Here is a 21,336-nt window from a genome sequence, read left to right on the forward strand (position 1 = left end):
TGTGCTAATCATTTTGGGCTTTCCTGGTGGTACAGATGCTAGAATATGCCTGCAATGCAGGAGACCAGGTTTGATCCCTGGGTCTGGAAGAGGCCCTGGAGAAGGAAATGGCAACCCACTCCAGCATTTTTGATGCTAGATGGGGTTCTACTGTTCTGAATCTTTTTTCTTTTTAATTGGAGGACAATCGCTTTACAATGTTGTGTTCATTTCTGCCACACAACAAGAATCAGTCGTTAAGTGTATATATATCCCCTCTCTCTTGACCTCCCTCCCACCCCGAGATCCTACCCCTCTGGGTCATCACAGAGCACCGGGTTGAGCTCCATGTGTTGTACACCAACTTCCCACTAGCTATCTATTTTACATATGGTCATGTATAAGTTTTAATGCTACTCTCTCAATTTGTACCCACCCTCTCTCTCCCCCCACTGTGTCCACAAGTCTGTTCTCTACACCTGTGCCTCAGTTATACTGATGAGGAGAGAGACTCGTAGAGAAGTAGTAAGCAAAAAAAAAAAAAAAAAGAGGTAGGAGGTAAAGCTTTGAGGCATAGATCATTTCAGCTAAATGAACCAGAGCTAGCTTGAAATTGCTTATATTTAAAACATACAGTTCATAGAGTACAAAGTGTGTCTCTATCACTTTAAACTGCTGCTTTTTATGTTTCTTCATACAACCTTAAAAAAAATCATTTCTATGTGCCTGCAAGCACTTCAGTCTCCCTCCTTTTGTTGTTTCTTTTTTTGGTCTTCACATTCCTTAAATGTGAACGTCACTGTGATTCAGTTCTTGGTTCTCTGGTCTTCACTTGCTATATTATCTCCCATTATCAGTGTGCTTTGCTTCTCACACAGCTATGACTTCCAGATGTGGCTCTGCAACCCTGATCTCTCTCCTTAGATTTAGTTCTTAATGTCTAATGACCTGATGCTGTTTCCATTTCAATAACATTCTACTGATACTTCAAATTCAACACTCATCAAAAGTGGAATTTATCACCTTCCCTGTAAAATCATCCATCCATCCTTTTCCTATAAATATCCAAACCTGGAATCTCAGTGCTACATTTGACTCTTCTCCTACATAGCCAGCAAGTCTTCCTCTTTTCCTCAGTGTTCCCTGAACCTGTCACAAGCTGGGTTTAGGCCTGGCTGCTTCACAACTGGAGACTTAACGGCAGCCCGCACTCCAACCTCTGCCCCCAGCCACCATCCATCAACCTCCAACACATTTCCACATTACCACCAATTTAACCTTTCCTCCTCCTTCATTGCATATTGTTATTATTCTGCTCAAAAATCTTCGACAGCAACTCAACATTCTAATCAATAAAGTCCAGACAGTCAAAGTTTCTCAAAATCGGACCTCCACTACTATCTTCCCTATGCGAACCCAATGGCTTAGCCAAATGATCCATTCACTCTTCCCCAGAAAACAAGCCTTACACTTTCTCACCTCTTAACTTTTATCCCAGCTATCCTCCGCTGCTGCTGAAATGACTTCAGAGTATCCTCATTCTTTAAACCTCTCTCTAATCCTAACTCTCCTCAGCCCAAAGGTATCTCTCACCTTTGACTGCATATTGTCTGTATTATTCAAATGGCACTGTCTTGCTTTTCTCCATTTTGTGTAGGTGGGTGGTCTCTTTAGGTAGACTCTGGAGGTCAGGGATCAGCCATATCTAATTATTTTATAGCTCTTCTATCACCAAGTCCAAAGCCTTATTGAGTGAGTGACAACTGCAGCTGTTTACTATCCATATGAAGCTCAGAGCAGAAATTTTCCATCTTTGAAACATCTTTAAAAGAGGAGAAGCAGCCTCCTCTCCTTAGCTGTTACATTGTTAACTCTATTTTTCATGGAGATGTCTCCAGAGTATTGTGACTGTGATCTGGTTACTGGGAAGGTGATTGGATGATGATACATGGTACATTTCTAAAACCAGGCAGTAAGAACTGTTGCAGAGATAGGGCTCCACATTCCAAAAAGGGACATCTATTCCCTGAGTAGTTTTAATCCTTATAGTTCATCAACCCTTAGTTACCTTTCAAATTAAGTTAGCTGTAATGATTTCTTTTTTTTTAAATTTATCTATTTTTTCACTTTACAACATTGTATTGGTTTTGCCATACATTGACATGAATCCAGCATGGGTGTAATTTCTTAATGTAAATATATTTAAAGAAGTTAAATTTATCTAACTGGCAATGTAGGCCCTGGAGTCTTACTTCACTATAATGGACATCCATCATTCCAGCATCCTCTTTCATTGCTCCTTCTTCATCTATGTTGGGAGTAATTTTCTTGAAGGCTGAACATCCATTAGGGAATAATTCTGTGCAAATAAAAAGCAGTGAAGTAAATTTACTTTTTAAAAGAGTTTTTGTAAATGAAAGACACACTTACATGGATTACCTATCCTTAAAAATAAACACATATTTTTGGTAAGAACAAAGTCGTAAGGGCAATTTTCTGTTACAAAAAAAAAAACCCTTTTTTTACCAATTCTATCTATCTAATATACATCCTACCAGTCTTTTCCCCAAATGATGAGCTCAAGGTACTTACAAATAAGTTTCATTCTCTGACTATCCCTCATCTGCAATGCCTACTATAGTAAAAGTTTCCTAATATGATCTAAAAATTATTAACACTTGATCCAGTGTATGTTTATCATCTGTCACCTAAACAAAGAGGACATGTACTTTTCAGGTAAATATTGATGAGCTTTTGTAATCATCTCTAGTTCCTTGTTTTACTGGAGAACTGGAAAAGTGGCCTAGGACTTGTAAAGAGAGGCAGGAAATAAAATAGATGCCAGGGATGAGGCATCCTTAGAGAAACAGGATGGGGCACTGGAAGAACCAGAGCTTTTGGAGTTAGACAGACCCAGTTTTTATCATTAACTGTGTGATTTTAGACATGTTTTTCTCTCTAGGACTGTATCTGTGAAACAGATGACAACTACTTATAAGAATTCAATGAAATGTAAAGTGTTTAGAGCAGTACCTAACATACAACAAGTGTTTAATGAATTTGTTTTACAAAAGCTACCAATAATTAAAACTAGGTTCCTCAGGATAAAATTAAGTAATTGCTAGCAGTTAGTATAGTAAGTGACTGCAGTTGGACTGCTGGGAGGTAAGAAGTGAGCCCAAGCTGAGAACAGCTGCTGTAGGATTGTGGGCCAAATTGTTACCATCAAACAAGAGTCTGGGGATAGAAGGCTACATGGTTGTTCTAAAGATTTTGCACTTAGGAACATGTCCAAACACTCTTGCTGTGGTTGCATTTACCCCTATATAAGTGGGCTGTCACTTTAAAGGAACATTCAGTCTCCTTATAACAGAACCTGTTAGTCAGTAGAAAATCACTGGTCGCAAAGGAGACAAACAGCTTTTGCCATCTACTGTTCTACAATCTATAGTGATGCTTAGAAATGATGATGTTCTCATGACTAAATATTTGGTAAGCTTCCTGGTGTTAGAAGGAGAAGGCAATGGCAACCCACTCCAGTACTCTTGCCTGGAAAATCCCATGGATGGAGGAGCCTGGTAGGCTGCAGTCCATGGGGTCGCTAAGAGTCAGACACGACTGAGCGACTTCACTTTCACTTCTCACTTTCATGCATTGGAGAAGGCAATGGCAACCCACTCCAGTACTCTTGCCTGGAAAATCCCATGGACGGGGGAGCCTGGTGGGCTGCCGTCTATGGGGTCGCACAGAGTCGAACACGACTGAAGCGACTTAGCAGCAGCAGCAGCTGGTGTTAGAGGCTGGGGAAGGAAGAAGGAAGGGTTAAGAAAGCCAAACCTCATACTGAGATTTCTCCGCATTCTGATGGAAAACGGGTCATGTATCATGGCTTGGTCTATGGAACACTCGTTGAGTGCATTGTGACAACTTTTTGAAATTTAGGAGAAAACATCCCACTTGATTCATAAAGTGAAGGGTTAGGCAGTTAAGGAAGAGGGCCCCAAAACTTGAGTGAACAAAGAATGTAGTCCTTAACAAAGAAGAGTCAACCCCCTGAAGGCCTCAGGCAGCTACATCCATGACTAGGGGAAAAATTCTGTCTACTCTGAGGATATTATTATTTTAAATGATTCCCACATCCAGGGTTTCTAGAGAAGGCCGGGATTTAGGAGAAGATAAAAAGGGGCCAAAGCATCTCAGGAAAGGGTCTTTCAGTGTGTATCTCAAGTAAAGGAAGGGTAAATTATGGTTCCTGTCATAAACAAACAGGTTAAGAGCTACTTTTGGACTTTATGGTCTACATCATCTGGTATAAAGACTACTCTTATGGATTTTTTCAGCTTCAGCGTCCACTCTTCTTGCTAAGTGCATTATCTTGATTCCTATGCCCAATGATGCATCTCCAATTAGAGAAGCACATATACATACACATACATACACATATCCATATATATAAATATACATGTCCTTGTTTATTTAAGTTATCAACACCCACCAAACTATCCAATGGTAAGAGGACTCTTTTTTGTGGGTCTTCAAAATGCTTGGGGAAAACTTTGATTCCCTTTAGTCTTGTTTCATTTCGTCTTGTTTCAGATGAAACAAGTTACTAAATCTAGGCCAGTGTATACGTGTGTGAGAGCTCTTCTGTAGCCCTATGTAGCATTATATCACATGGTCTTAAAGGGTCTGCTTTGAATCTTTCTGGCATGTGACCTGGATTCCTGATTCTGCCCTTTAGAACTGTGGCTTCTGTTTTCCTGATGTTATCCTAGGGAAAGCAAGATGCAAACTGTCCAACTAGATGACTACCTTGAGCATGAATGGTCCCATGAACAAAGTGGAGGAGAGTTTGGAGGGTGGGAAAGCAGTCCAACCCTTGCTGAAATAAGACTGCTATCGAGTGGAGGGCAGAAAGGGAAAAGGCTGTAACTGGGAAGGAACTGAGGAAAGGAAAAGCTACGCAGAACTGAAGCTGTCAGACCCTGGGTATAAAGACTTGGGAAAGGGACCAACATTGCCCTATAAGGCATGAAAAGAACAGACTCTATGGGAAAGGAAATTCCTTTTCCTGGGGTGATGGAGGAGCTCTACAGGCCTGAAGCTTTGCTGAATCTCGGATGCTTTGTGGTGGTGGAAGAATGCACACTTGACTCTTGTCTACCCTGGGGGAAAACAGCTGTGCACTGTCTCAGGAAGAGAAGAGGAAGAGGTACATGAGTCTATAGTCTCCAGAGAATGACACCTAGAACATGTTGAGGTTTGCAGACAAAGTAGAAGTAGGGAAATTTAGATCTGTTTTTTGATTATGTATTTTTGGGAGTGGGAGTAACTAACACCTCGTATCACCGCTTAGAGGTAACTTAGAAAAAGGGAAGAAAATGAGATCCTCAAGATCTCTGGTGCAAAGAGCAAGAGCTCTGGCTGAAAGAAGTTTGAGGGTGGGGGTGAGGCAGGGAGCACTGTTCCTCTCTCTCCACTTTCCCTTTCAGTTGAGTGCCTGAAACATGAAAAACAGGATCTAGAAATGGCCCCTCTCTGGTGTTCTGTGGTCACTTTGGGATGCCCGGGGACCACGTCTTTGCTCACTCAGGCAACCAGCCAATGGGACAAACTATATTTTTTCTTAAAAACTCTAAACAGGAGAACATCTGTCTCCAATGCGTCAGCTGTAGCATTTCATTTCATCTTGATGAAAAAGAAAGCTTTATGATGACTTCAAGAGAAATGGCATAGAACTTTGAGAAAACTGAAAAATTTTGGCAATTGATATGTCAGAGATTTTGTCTTAATCATAGAAGGATATTTGATAGAAAGCAAAGGGTTCTACAATTGTTCCATTATTTTTGATAAATAAGTTTGTCTTAAGTATAAATGGAAATTTTTCTCTCATTCCTGCACTTAAATGTACTTTTATTTACTCTGTGAATATCCAGGTCTTATCTAGGTTATGGATTTCTCAGACTGGAAGACAGGTTAACAGATTAAGAGTTTAACTTGTGTTTTAACACTAGTGGTTTACCTTGGCAAAACAATCATACTTTAAACACAAAATTAACAAAATCAGTTGTTTTGGATCATTGGAATGAAAGAAGCTAAGGGAGGGAAACCCTAAGGATTTTACTATTGCCAAAATTTCAGAATAAGATTTTCTAGTTTAAGTGAGTAGAATTTTCCAGGCTTAAAAATAGATGGTACCTATAAATAAATATGTAAACTTCTCCTAAATTTAACATTATTTTTTGTTAAAATGCAAAACATTGTTTTTTTTCCTACTCAGAGAAGGGCTCTTTGATTTCTACGAAGGATAAATTCTGAAAACAAAAAACAACAACCCTTGAAGGTTTTGTGAAGTAAGTATTTAAATGATCAGTTAAAAGCACTGTTTCCACTTCTTGAAACATGTGACATTGTTTGCTGTTCAGGCTGGCTGCCTCAAGCTAATGTCCAAAAAAAATTCACAGCAATATTTATATATTTTAGTTCCTATTTTCTCCAATCCTATAGTTATAATTCTAAAGCTTAAGAACTGATAATGGAGAGAAACAATTCTTGATTTTTGCTTAGTTTTAAGGTCTTGGCTCCTCTGAAAACATTCTAAGGAAATACTTTAATACAGTTAACTATTTTCAGTATCTAATGGGTGTAGGTTTATACTCAGCAGACATAAAACTCTTATTTCAAATTTATACTAATTGAAAAGATGAGATAATATTAACCTGATATATCTGAAAGACACACCTAAAACCTTATTTAGTTGTGTTTAGGGTTCTCATATTTGTTAGTTTATTTCTGACTGCAGGTGTGCGATTTCAGTATTTTGTTTTTATGGCAATTTCACAGGCATACCAGTGATGTAGGGAAAACAAGCCTCAAACAAGGCCTTCTTTTGATACTTAATCTTGTTCTCCACTTTAAAACCACATATGTACTAAAAAGAAAATATTAGAGCATGTCAATTTCAAACATATGATTGTTGAAAAGAAATTCAGTACCAAACAGAAGGTGGTTAATTTAATATGCAAGTAAAAGGAATCATTTTAGTTATGCTATTTTGTTTGTGAAGAAAAATACCTGGGTAACAAATTCTAGAATTAAAAAATAAAACATGGTGTGTCCTCATAGCCAAAACCAGAGTGATATGACTCCCACAAGATGGTTTCATTCTGCAGTAATGTTACTCATTTGACTGCCTTCAAGGAAATACTGAGTTGGCCAAAAAGTTCTTTTGGGGTTTTCCAAATGCTATGCTAAGTCGATTCAGTCGTGTCCCACTCTGTGCGACCCCATAGATGGCAGCTCACCAGGCTCTGCCGTCCCTAGGATTCTCCAGGCAAGAATACTGGAGTGGGTTGCCATTTCTTTCTCCAGTGCATGAAAGGGAAAAGTGAAAGTGAAGTCGCTCAGCCGTGTCCGACTCTTAGCGACCCCATGGACTGTAGCCTACCAGGCTCCTCTGTCCATGGGATTTTCCAGGCAAGAGTACTGGAGTGGGGTGCCATTGCCTTCTCCAAATGATGTTACAAGAAACCCAAAGGAACTTTTTGGCCAACCCAAGAGCTTGGCAATTATGATCGACAGTGGGAGATTTCTTTGCAGTGCCCAATGTCAATCAATTTTTTTAAACTTTTTATTTTGTATTGGAGTAGAGTCAAATACGGAGAAGGCAATGGCAACCCACGCCAGTACTCTTGCCTGGAAAATCCCATGGACGGGGGAGCCTGGTAGGCTGCAGTCCATGGGGTCACTAAGAGTCAGACACGACTGAGAGACTTCACTTTCATGCATTGGAGAAGGAAATGGCAACCCACTCTAGTGTTCTTGTCTGGAGAATCCCAGGGACAGGGGAGCCTGGTGGGCTGCCGTCTATGGGGTCGCACAGAGTCGGACACAACTGAAGCGACTTAGCAGCAGCAGCAGCAGAGCCGAATAACAATGCTGTGACAGTTTCAGGTGGATAGCAAAGGGCTCAGCCATACATGTATGTGTATCTCTTCTACCAACTCAACTGTTTTACTATTTAAGTAGTTGTTACTGTAGTCAACAATACTAATTTGGCAAAGAGAAGCTTCCAGGCAGATTCCTGAATTAGACTTATCAAATCCCGAGCCCTTTAAGACCATGACTCCTTTTGTGGATGCCCCTCCCCAGCCCTACAACCAGCCCCAGCTCTATTGAGACATAATTGATATCGAACACTGTGTACATTTAAGGTGTATGTGTTGATTTGATACGTGTATATATAGTGAAATGATTACCACATTAGAGTTCATCACGACACATAATTACCATTTTGGACAGAGTGAAAACATTTAAGATCTACTGTCTTAGCAACCTTTAAGTATATAACAAAATCTTCCTCACTATAATCACTATATACATTAGATATCCAGAACATATTCATCTTGTAAGTGGAAATTTGTACTCTTGGACCAAAATCACCCTATTTTTGGCACCCCTCTGGCTACCACCATTCTACTTTCTGCTGCTACAAGTCTGGCTTAAGATTCCACGTGTAAGTAAGATCGTACATATTTGTCTTTCTCTATCTAAGATTTATTTCACCTAGCATGATACCCTCAAGGTCCATCTGTGTTGTCACAAATGGTAGGATTCTCTTCTTTCCATTGACTACATGTGCCATGTCTTCTTCATCCATTCATATAGATCCATTTCATGTTTCCATAACACTAATAAGCATCCTTTCACTTCAACAGGAAGAACTTTTCTCAGCATTTCTTGGAAGACAGGTCTAGTGGTGATGGACTCCCTCAGCTTTTGTTTGACTGGAAGAGTGGTCATCTGTCCATTACTGAAGGACAAATTTGCTGGATGGAGTATCCTTGGTTGGCAGTTATTTTTTTCTTTCAGAATTTGAAAAATATCATCCTACCCTCTCCTAGGCTGTAAGGTTTCTGCTGATAGTATCCCATAGATCATATAGGCTTTCTTCACTCTTTATACTTCGACTTCTCTTCTGACTCAATAATTTCAAAGGTCTAGTATTTTAATGCAGATTCTTTCTTCTCCTTGATCAATTCTGTTTTTAATATTCTCTATTTCAGTTTTCACTTCATTCATTGAATTCATAAGTGCCAGAAAAAGTTAGGTTCTTTTTATGAGATTTCCATCTCTCTTTAACTCCTCCTTTTGTCTGTGTATTATTTCCCTGATTTTATTGAATTTTGTTTTATTGTAGCTCATTGTGCTTCCTTAGAAAAGCTATTTTGAATTCATTATTAGATAAATTGCAGATCTCCATGTCTTTCTTACTACAAGATTATTGTGATCCTTTGGGGGTGTCATATTTCCTTCCTTTTTCATGTTCCTTGAAATTTTGCATTACTATCTTCACATTTTAAATGGCAGCCACCTTCAACCAATTTTAATGACTGATTTTGGGTGAGAAATACTTTCCATCTGTCCTGCTAGGAATTCTGAGGCTTTCACAGACCTTCTATGGATACACCTGCTCTGCAATTCTGGCTCCCGCATATGACAGAATTCATAAGCACATATGTCTTTTCTCCACAATGCAACACACTAGGCCAGATGCTAACAGCCTCCCATTTGATTTGCCAAGGATGATGCTACTTGTGGTCTCTCCCTGGCCCACAAATTCTGGCTGGCTTTCTGCACATGCTCAGTAACCATCGGCCAGAGCTGGCTCTCACTGCCTTCAGCAGCAAGCACATAGATCCAGCTACAGGATGGGGGAGAGTGTGGTTGAGGTACATGGAGTACAAGGGGTGCCTGTGGGCCAGTAGGTGATCCACAGGCTAAATATCTCTAGGGATTTGTTGGAAGGCTTTTTCATAGAGTCTATGATGTGGTTAGTAGGGTCTCTGTGCATGTAATGCCCTCTAAGAATCCTATCTGCTGCTCCCTCAGCCTCTTCCTGCCTCCCACTCATTCGGCTCACGACTCAGAACTCTGGATGGAGCAGGAGAGAAATGGGCCTCTTTGGGAGCATCCTGTGCTGCTGGGAAACACAGTACCCATTCATATGCTCTCACTTTTCCCTGCACTAGAAATCAAGGGTAAGAAAGTCTCTCTTGGCACTGAGCTGTGCCACCTTGTGGAAAAGGTGACATGAATAAATCAAACTGTTCCTCTTACCCTCTCCAGTGCATTCAAACCTGTATAATTTTTGCTCCAACAGCATGCCGGAACTTCTCCACTGGACTTCTGGACTTCCCCCAAGGCTTTCTTGTCTGTGGGTGATTATCTAAAGAAGTGTTCTCCAGGAGATCCTAGACTGTAGGTGAGAGGGGCTGGAGCCAACTCATAGGCCACTGCAAGGTCCACAGACAGGACACAGGTCTGTCTGCCTATTACCCGATGCATGGGTGGGTAACATTCCTCTCAGGTCCCTTGGCATGTGGGGCTGGATCCCACAGCTCCCACAAAGGCACTTCATCCATGTATAGATGCCAAATTGTTCTTGAGATGGGTATACAAACAAACGACATCTTATAGGGCCATCTAGCTAATGAATGGACTCCCTTTTTTGTCTTTTAAGCATCTTTTAAAATATATTTCTTTCTTTATTTGCCTGCACTGGGTCTTAGTTGTAGCAGGTGAGACCTTTAGTTGTGGCATGCAGGATCTGATTCCCTGACCAGGGACAGAACATGAGCCCTGCACTGGGAGTGCAGGGAAGTCCTCTCAACACCCTTTTAATACCAAGATACTGTTATACTAAAATGGCTGTACAGATATAATTCATGGACAGTTGTTGGTAAAGTTGGGGCAGACAGGGGAAAATAAGTGATGTATGTTATCCAGAGCTTCCCATAAGCCCTGAGAAGAATTTAATCTGTGGCAGTCTTCCAGGGAGATAGTCTTGGAAATTGGGCATCAGGCCTGGCCCTGTACTATTTAACTTATTCTTACACTCTTAATGAAAACAGAAGGCAAATGAACAATCCAGTTTTCTTTTAGAACGACTTCTGTTTAACAATGAGTGAGATGAAAGGTGAGCATATTTTCAGAGCTCAATCATATGCCATTCATAGCCGCAAGCTACAAAGATAAAACTCCTCGGGTTAACTGAAGTTCTCCCTGACTTGAAGAACAGAAATATCTTACTTTTCCGATGAAGAAACTCTGCAACCAAAGCCGCTACGTGGACATAACACATTGCTGCCTGAAAAAGGATGACAAAGAAGAACTATCAGACTGTGCTCCAGGGGTTTGTGAGGGCTTCTGTTTAGAACAAAGTCATAAGTAGTCACCTCTGAAAAATCTCCATTTTTTATATGAATCTTGGCCATGCTATCAAGCCAGGTTTTCCTGAGCTCTGGGGTACTTGCGTAGGACTTGGCTAAGCTATATTGGAGATCAATTAGCATTTCGGGGTCCTTCTCATGCTCCTTCATTTGAGCTGTGGCCATAAGAACAGTACGGATTCTCTTGGTCAAGTCTTTGACTTCTGAGGGAAAAGCAGTTGCCTAATATCAAAACAAACAAAAAAGACATGTTTTTCAATGTTATCGGTGTGCTCTAAGCCTAAGCATCCCATCCTGGGAATAACATAGAACTTTTACCCCTTGTCAGAAATCTTGGTATTCGGTTCTTGGTTCTTCATTTTAAATTAATTCTTTAAACAATATTCTACTATCTCAGGCTTCAAAAGCACTGAGTTTGATGGCAGTATATTCATAACACATAAAAGCACGGACTCTGGAGCCAGACTACCTGGTTTCGGACCCCGCCTCCTCTGCTGTCAATTCAATTGCCATGAAGGTAATCCATATTTGTCATTACTGCGTAATTTTAGTTTCAATAGTATTAAATTAATATTTATTTAATAATAAACATTAGTATTAATTAAATAATTAAATTATTTAATAATTTAAATTATCAAATAATAAATATTGGTATTAATTAAAAATTAATATCTTACTATGTACCAAGCAGTGGCCGAGGCACTTTACATGTTTAAAATTTTATTTTATTTTATTTATTTATTTTTTTTTATAAATTTATTTATTTTAGTTGGGGGCTAATTACTTTACAATATTGTAATAGTTTTTGCCATACATTGACATGAATTACATGTTTAAAATTTTATAACAACATTAGGAATTAAGACTATTATAATTCATTTCACAAATGGGAAAACCGAGATACACAGCAGGTATAAGTTGTTTGGCCAAAGTCGTGAAGTTGGTAAGTGATAGAGACAGGAATGACATCCAGGCAGTTGGGCTACAGAGCTCATGACCTTAGTCACTCTTCCATCGACCCACTAACATATGCATTAACATGAAAACCAATTTCCCATTATGCAAATAAGAGTTTATGAATCACAGAACACTCTGTGAAGAGCTTAAATAGATCATTACTCTCTCTTAAAGGGCTGTTTTTGTCTTCAAAAATACGAAGTTAGAGTTTCCTATTCACCCCACTGGAGTAATCACAATTATATGTAGGGTTCTGAGAAGAGGAGTAGGGACAGGTACAGGCCTTAAGGAGCTTTTCAATGTGAATATCACCAAAGGTGGAGAAAATGATTTTCGAAAGAGTCTTCTTTAAAGATGACTTTTAAAAATTATTATCGATATGTGTGTGTGTGTGTCTCTCTCTCTCTCTCTATATATATATATATATAAAAAGTCTCTTCATATACATTAATAGAGATTTCATTTACTGGGAGAAATCTATACCTTTGTTGTAATAGAGTTTATTGGTAATGATTGCCCTACCCAAATAAAACTGTCATTTCACAAATGAGTCATGAAAATGATTTCCTATCAAGGAGGGCTAAAACAGACCTCATTTACTTTGAAAAAGTTGGCAGTCTAACTTTTATATAACATGGAATTAAGGATGGTAAAAAATGGAAAATACTCTTAGGGTATGAATAAAAGATGCTAAAGGACATAAGCTCTTTCTGCGCTCATGGGATTAGTTGGAGCAGTATACTGATTTCCTGAGGAACCAGTAGAACTGGCTAAAAAGTTCTACTTTCCCAGCCTGAGAATGGCTGGCACCATTCAGTGTTTTTTGTTTTTTTCAGTCTAAGCAACACTCCTATGGGAATATGTTTTGGTAGAAAGATTCTACATGTCCCAAAAGTCAAGTATGCTATGACTGCAAACTTTTTTTCCAGATTTTACACAAATTGTAAAATTATGCTGGAAGATGACCTTTCCCAAGAATGGGGACGATTCCTCTGGGAGGAAACGTTCTCTATTGGCAAAGGAGTCTTCTTCCCTTCAACATGTACATGATTGAAGAACAGGACCTACTCTCCATGCAACAAAACAACAAATGAACTTTTACAACGTTTTAGGTTTTAAGTATATAGGTAGGTCAGAGGAGTGGTGTTCAGGGTCGTGGGTTTGGCCTCAGCCAACGGTTACCTAAGAACGACAGCCTTGGACGTGGGTTTGCCAATGAGTATCTCTGGCAAGCCCCAGTTAACAGATGATTCTTTAAACTCGGAATATCATGTAGTAATGAATCCCTTCTGTGCCATTTCTTATCTGCTGACAAAGGATCCAGCAGCTATTAGCAACTCTAGAAAGTAATGTTTTGTGAAATTTCCAACTCAGTGTTTAATTAACCAATCTTATAAATGGTTACAATGGTTGAGAAAAAAACCCATTTCTTTGCTGAGTAAGTTTAAAACTCAACCCCAGAAAAAATTCAAATCCTATCATAATTAAGTACACACCGTATGGTCATTCATCCACCCATTCAACTAATACTAAATATTTACTGGGTACCTGGCAGTGTTCTAGGTATAGGTTCTAGGTTCTAGAGGTATAGGGGTGTACTAAACAAAGCCTTGACTCATGAAGCTTATATTCTATACACTTGATACTATATAAAAGTTGTGAATCCAGTGCACAGTTTACCTTGAGAAGTTAAATTCCCCTGACAGTGAACATGGTTCTAATTTTTCACTTAAAGTGAGAACATACCTTCATAGGTCTGTCACTGTTTGCAAAGTTATTGATAATGAATAAAGACTCCTGAAATCTCGATCCTCCACTTAGTGCTACATCTGCTATCAGCTGGCTTACAGCAATTATTATCTGTGGAAAGAAGAAAACACCATCTTTCAAATGTCTTTTGAAAACATGCTGCTTGTTTTCATCAACGTACAAACCCATAGGTACTCATATGAAATGCTTCTTTTAAAGATACTGGAGTTCCAACAAAATCTATTTTCTTCTTACATGAGGGGTTTAAATTCTTCTATTGAAACAGCAATGTTAGGGGCTTCCCTGGCAGCTCAGTGGTAAAGAATCTGCCTGCCAATGCTGGAGACATGGGTTGGATTCCTGATTCGGGAAGATCCCACATGCCACAGAGCACTGCGCCACAACTAGTGCGTCTGCACTCTAGAGCCCGTGAGCTATAACTACTGAGCCCACATGCCACGGCTACTGAAGCCAGCGTGTCCTAGAGCCCATGCTCTGCAACATGAGAAGCCACTGCAATGAGAAGCTGGCACACAGCAACGAAGAGCAGCCCCTACTCATTACAAACAGAGAAAAGGCTACACAGCAATGAAGAATCCAGCACAGGCAAAAATAAACAAAAAAAAAATTTTTTTAAGCTAAAGACAAAGTCATCATTAAAAAAAATATCAACTTCAGTAAAGTGGCAAGACACAAACAAAATTAATACAGAGAAATCCCTGGCATTCCTATACACTAACAACAAAAAATCAGAGAGAAATTAAGGAACAACTCCTTCACTACTTCAACAAAAAGAATAAAAACCTAGGAATAAACCTACCTAAAGAGACAAAAGACTCAAATGCAGAAAACTATAAGACACTGATCAAAGAAATCAAACACAACACAAATAGATGGAGAGATACACCATGTTTATGGATTGGAAAAATCAATATTGTGAAAATGACCATACCCATACTATGCAAAGTAATCTACAGATTCAATGCAATCCCTATCAAATTACCAATGGCATTTTTCACAGAACTAGAAAAAAAATTTTTACAATTTGTATGAAAACACAAAAGACCCGAAATAGCCAAAGCAATCTTGAGAAAGAAAACTACAGCTAGGGGGATCAATCCTGCTGACTTCAGACTATACTACAAAGCTACAGTAATCAAGACAGTATGGTATTGTCACAAAACCAGAATTATAGATCAATGGAGGTTCCTAGTTTCAAATTTTATTGAGATTTCCCTTGGTTTGATGTGAAAAATCTTCCAAACTCATAGCACAGCTAGACCTGAAACCGTTTTCATAATTAGTGAACTGATACAATGGTAGATACAGGTATCTAACTTCAATATGCTTGCTAGTTAATAGTTTTGACAAAGTCGGGAATAAATGACATTTCTTTGATGGTTTCTTATTTCTTTTCACTAGACTATCTCGGTGTGGTGGACTTCCAACTCCAGTGCCTCAGCTCTCTTCTTTGTTTCTGACTCAGTCAGTTCAGTTCAGTCGCTCAGTCATGTCTGACTCTTTGCAACCCCATGAATCGCAGCACGCCAGGCCTGCCTGTCCATCACCAACTCCCGGAGTTTACCCAAACTCACGTCCATCGAGTCGGTGATGCCATCCAACCATCTCATCCTCTGTCGTCCCCTTCTCCTCCTGCCCCCAATCCTACCCAGCATCAGGGTCTTTTCCAATGAGTCAGTTCTTGGCAGCAGGTGGCCAAAGTATTGGAGTTTCAGCTTCAACATCAGTCCTTCCAATGAACACCCAGGACTGATCTCCTTTAGGATGGACTGGTTGGATCTCCTTGCAGTCCAAGGAGTTTCTGACTAGGGCCTATCTAAATAGTTTAGACAGTAGTATATGTTATGTTATAGACTATACAATAGTTAGACAGTAGTATATGTTATAGTCTATACATTACATAATGGTAACAGTATAATGCCATGTAATGGTGCTTTTAGGCCTCACTGATGGCTCAGCAGTAAAGAATCTGCCTGCAATGCAGGAGATGCAGGAGATGTGGGTTTGATCCCAGGGTCGGGAAGATTCCCTGGAAGAAGGCAAGGCAACCCACTCCAGTATTCCTGGCTGGAGAATCCCATTAAGAGAGGAGCCTGGTGACCTACAGTCCATAGGCTTGCAAAGAGTCAGACACAACTGAAGCAACTGAGCATGCATGCATGGTGCTTTTAAATCTCTCAGGCTCCTTTCAATGAATGCTTATATGATTCAGGCTAAGGTGTTAGTGGCCAGAAGCTTTACCCCGGTCCTGAGAAGCAAGATACTGTAGGAGTTGGGTGCAGGCTCTTGAGTCCAGCTGACCTAAGATTCAAACTTTGACTTTATCAATTATGCACTGAATGGCTTTGAGAAAGTGAATTAACCCTTCTGTGCCTCACTTTCCTTAAAGGCAATATAGGGATAATAACAATACCTACATTATAGAGCTGTTATTAGGATTTAAAAGATCATAATCATAACACTACAACTTAATCAGTTTATTTAGCACTTAGAACCATAGTCTGCAATTTATTAATTCATTTCTATTTGAATATAGGACTTGAGACAAATTGATGTTTTAACACAGAAGAATGGACCGTAACAGGGAAATTCAAAAATATCAGCACACTAATTGCAGAAATGCTTTGGAGGAAGATGGTATTCAAGTGACATTTCTATGAAAGCAAATATTAGACACCCTAACATATAATGCTAGACCTAGTATCCAAAAATAACTAGATACAACATTTTGCAGAAAGCATATACTGCTATCAGATTTTCACATCTCTGATGATGTTTCTAAAAAGCTACTTATGGCCATTTCCTTATTTATAACCCAGTCTTCAACAAACAATTGCAATAGGACAGACCATAGCAGTGAAGACAGAAATATGACCAAGCATTTCCCATATTACAAAGAGGGCAACTGAGCCAAGAACTCCCAATTGTGTTTCAGTTCAGACCTGTTTCATCACATACGCAAAAAATTATGGAGATGTTGAATAACAACTGCCACACACTAAGTGTCTATTATGAGCTAGGCATTTTGTGCCTGGCACTATAGACACTTTATTTTTAACCCTCATTATAAATCCCAGAAACTGAAACATGGCCTCATTATACAGATGAGGCAAATAGTTAAGACGAACTGAGTAACTTCCCTAGAGTCACATAATAAGTAAGTAGCGAAGCTATGATTTAAGCCCAGGTAGGTCTGTTGCCAAAGTCCATGTTTTCCACTAAACTTTGAGACTTCTTTCACTTTTTAACTAACTGGGCATGCTGGAGCATGAAAAGACACAAGCACTTTGTTTCTTAATCATCTTTTTAATACTCACCATAACCATATGAGGTAGGTAGGGATATTTACCACTCTTTTACTTATGAAGCATCTGAGGTACTGACAGACTAAAGAAGTCCTTGCAAAGGTCACACAGTGTGTGATACTCGTGGAATCTGGAATCTATGCTCTTAATACCTCTGTTCTCAAGCAGTGTTCTCCAGTAGAAATAGGATATGAGTCATATGTGTAATATTAAATTGTCAAGCAGTCACATTAAAAAGTAAAAAGACACAAATGAATTTTATTTTACTTAAACCAATATATCCAAAATATCATTTCAACATATAGTCAATATAAAACAATTGAGATATTTTACTTCTTTGTACTTATTCTTCAAAAGTCAATGTGTCCTGAATTCAAACTAGGCACATTTCAAGTGCTAGATGGCCTCCTGTGGCTAATAGCTTTGTATTAGACTGGGGAGCTCTAGATCTTAATGTAGAGAGGCTAAAGGTTGAACAGAAGAAAGAGAAGCTTCAGTTTTCACTGACCTGCAGATGTGTCCTTAAAAAGGTTTTCCTTTTGGTGTACTCAAAGTTGTTTCTCATCAGAAGATACAGAAGTGCAGAGGCTTCATTCCTGGTTGAGCTAATCTTTGACGTGCAGCACTTTAAAACCTCATAGCAAAATGCAGCACACATGTTTACCCTTCCTTTGAAAAAGGCCGAGGGAAACTAAACAATAGGAAAAACATAAATAAGTTCTGAAGACCCCATCACAGAAATCAATCAACTATCAAATGCCTACGCTATTCTCTCTAAAACTGTGCTGGGTGCTTTGAGGATACAAATCAACATAAAATTAGGGCACCACTCTGGAGAACCGAAGCTAGATAAAAACATGAAGACCAGCATGTATTAATGAATGACTGAAATGATGCCTCATTTCATGATGATGGTCTCAATTTGAGCCATAAATATGGGAAGGCCAATCTGCATTACTTACTCTTTTGCTTTATATTTAAACAGTTCCTTATATTATAAACTTCCAAATGCTGGGAAAATTATATCAAGAATCTGTTCAGCAAATAAAGTTGATCTTTTTTTTTTAAAGTTGATCTTTTAACAAAATGGAGTATAGATGAAGTGTACACACACAAATATAAACGTGCATCCTATACTCATAAACAGTGTTGAGTAAAACACAGTTTAGCATAGAAAAAGTACAATAGTGGACTATCTAATCCACAAAACGGGCAAGTGACTGCTACTTTTGGAATGTATTCACTCTGCTTTGTGGAAAATAAGCTATATATAGAACATAGGCTTATTACAATCTTCCATGCTTACATGTCTAGGCAAGCGAGTACTAAGCTGCTCCAGGGTACACAATGGATTTTTTCAGGGAGTGTGAAGCTAGATTCTTTCAAAATCATTCTCAGAAATACTGGATTTAAACCCATATTATAGGAATCCACATAAGGCTAGGGCTTTATTTCAAAATAATCTCTCAGAAATATTGAATTTAAGCCCATATGATATCTTCTTTTTATCACCTTAACATTAAGTACAATGCTTCTTACTGTTTATGCTTCATTTATTAATGAACACTTAATAAATGTTTTCTAGTGGGCATTGAAAAAAATCTCATCAATGGTTTCACCAGATTAAATAAATCTTGTTGGGCAAGATACTCCTGTATGAAAATACAGGAAGGGAAGGCACAGTGGTAAAGTAGTTAATCTGCTATAGGAAGTCTATCTATCACTTCTCTGAGTGGGCAATGACCAAAATTATCAACGACCTTGTAATTGCCAATTCCAATGGACTCCCTTTCCACCTTATCTTATTAGGCCACTCCGTATTGCATAATAATACTGATACTCTCTTCTCCTTTGGCTTCTTTCTTCCTACTTCTCTAACTGCTCCCTTTCATCTCCTTCATAGACTCCTCTTCCAAACACTTCTATGTTGCTTTTCTCCAACATACTGCTCTTAACTTTTTATTGTTGTTCTTGCTCTTCCTGTACAGACTCTCCAGGGGAACTTAAACCACTCCCATGGCTTCAACAACCACTGGTGTGCTGATGATCTCCCTAATTCACTCCGTTCCAGCTAAACTGACCTTTCAGTTCCCAGAATTTCAAGCTCTATCACTTTTCCCTAGAATGTTCTTCCTTGAGCTTTTCAAACAGCTGGCCCTTTTTCATGTTTCAGGTCTCATTTTAGAAGTGACAAACCCAGATTCCAACTATATGACATTCTGGAAAAGGCAAGACTGGGGGACAGTAAAAAGACTGTTGATTACCTGGGGGTGGTGGGTAGGGGAGTGGTGAATTGGTGGAGATTTTTAGGGCAGTTAAAATACTTTGATACTAAGATGGGTACATGTCATTTGTCCAAACCTATGGGATATGCACCAAGAATGAACCTTAATATACACTGTGCACCTTGCAAGACTGTTGTTGTTTAGCTGCTAAGTCGTGTCTGACTCTTTTTGCGACCACATGGACTTTAGCCTGCCAGGCTCCTCTGTCCATGCGATTTCTCAGGCAAGAATACTGGAGCGGGTTGCCATTTCCTTCTCCAGGCAATCTTTCCAGCACAGGGATTGAACATGCATCTCCTGCATTGGCAGGCGAGTTCTTTTTACCACTGAGCCACCAGAGGAGCCCACGAGGAAGATTACTATGTGTGAATGTAAGATCATCAGTTGTAATAAATGCAGCACTCTAGTGGCAGATGTTGATAATGGGGGAGACTGTGTGTATGTTTGCGGGGGTGGGGATATATATATGGGAAATTTCTGTATTTCCCGTTGGATTTTGCTGTGAATTTGAAACTGCTTTCAAAACATAAAGTCTTACTTTAAAAAGTTAAAATATAAAAATAAGTGACAAACCCATCAAAAGTAACCTCCACAAATCATTATTCTCTATTTCACCACCTTGGTTCCTTCCAAGAACTTGTTCCAATTACTATTTTATTTACTTATTTATTTTCTCTCCCCCTTCCACCCACTGAAATCTTCACGAGAGCAGAGATTATGCTTCTGTACTATATTCAAAGAGATATTCCCATACCTGCAACAATTTTAATACAAATCTAATTATGTTGCTTTCATGCTCCCTGACACCTAAAAGATGAAATCTAACTGAAAAACATGAGGACACAACCATCTGGTCCCCATTGACCTCTTCAGTCTCATCTCAATTACTGAGTCCAAACTAAATCCTAACTTGAGTGCTGCAGAGAAATGTTGCTCAATTAGTGTTTCCTGTCCTCCTGTCTACCCTCAGTTCTCTATAGGCTTCCTTTATCCTAATGGTATTTGTAGATGTGCATCAATGTGTGCTTTCCTCTACTATACGATAAGCCCTCAGACTGTATCTTTGACACAAAGTCTGACACCAGTAATTACCCATCCAGTCACTGTGCATTAAATGAATTATTTCTGAATCTCATTCCCTTAGTTTCTTGTCATACGCTTCCACTGAACTCAGTTTTTCATTTATTTCTTTATTCACAAAATTGCATTCAAGAATGGCAATTTAAAAATAAACCTTCAAAATCATCTACTTTTCTATCAATTTGGGACAATAAGTTGCTATACAAATAATGACAAAATAAGTTGCTCAGCTAGCCTATTCCACAAATCAGTTAACTCAATCTGTCTTGTTGGTGTTACACATACCAGAGTGGAAGCCTAGACTGTGCCTTTCCATAATTTTAACTCCATCTAGGTTTCTGATGCTTAACAGACCAGAAATGAATTTTTCCTGAGTCATATTTGTTCCTAAAAACCTAGTCTGAGGTTTTAGTTTACATGACGAAAATGGCCTGAAAATCTGGAGCCCACAGATACAATTAGCACTGAAAGGAAGGATTCATTCATCTGAACATGTATTAAGTGCCTACCACTTGCAAGATATCATACAAGGCCCTGGGGTTTTGTAACTTGTCTCTGTGTTCAAAGTGATTATACATGAGTGCACTCATAGTTTATATATCTTCAGCATGATAATACTTTAAAAAGAAACCAAAGAGAAGAAATATTGGCAGTTGATAACTCTACCATGACACTCCTCAAAGGAGCCTACTGGGAAAAAAAAAGGAATAACAAGATGAAATTAAAAGC

The 21,336-nt window shown here is 39.0% G+C and overlaps 1 protein-coding gene across 2 annotated transcripts in view; it reads right to left on the reverse strand.

Annotated features, from left to right (window-relative positions):
* The window catches only part of LOC145536040 (dedicator of cytokinesis protein 11), a 201,815-nt gene that overhangs the window by 21,891 nt on the left and 158,588 nt on the right, over window positions 1-21,336 (reverse strand). For both annotated transcript variants that reach the window (XM_081564420.1, XM_081564421.1), the window contains exons 41-45: window positions 17,751-17,933; window positions 13,914-14,027; window positions 11,217-11,432; window positions 11,071-11,128; window positions 2,232-2,338 (exon numbers count right to left, since the gene is read on the reverse strand). In XM_081564420.1, the coding sequence (XP_081420546.1) occupies window positions 2,232-2,338; window positions 11,071-11,128; window positions 11,217-11,432; window positions 13,914-14,027; window positions 17,751-17,933 (678 nt within the window). The remainder of the gene's footprint in view (window positions 1-2,231; window positions 2,339-11,070; window positions 11,129-11,216; window positions 11,433-13,913; window positions 14,028-17,750; window positions 17,934-21,336) is intronic.

Source organism: Giraffa tippelskirchi, chromosome X (assembly GCF_054371585.1).
Source record: "Giraffa tippelskirchi isolate mGirTip1 chromosome X, T2T-mGirTip1v1.2.pri, whole genome shotgun sequence".
Lineage (NCBI taxonomy): Eukaryota > Metazoa > Chordata > Mammalia > Artiodactyla > Giraffidae > Giraffa > Giraffa tippelskirchi.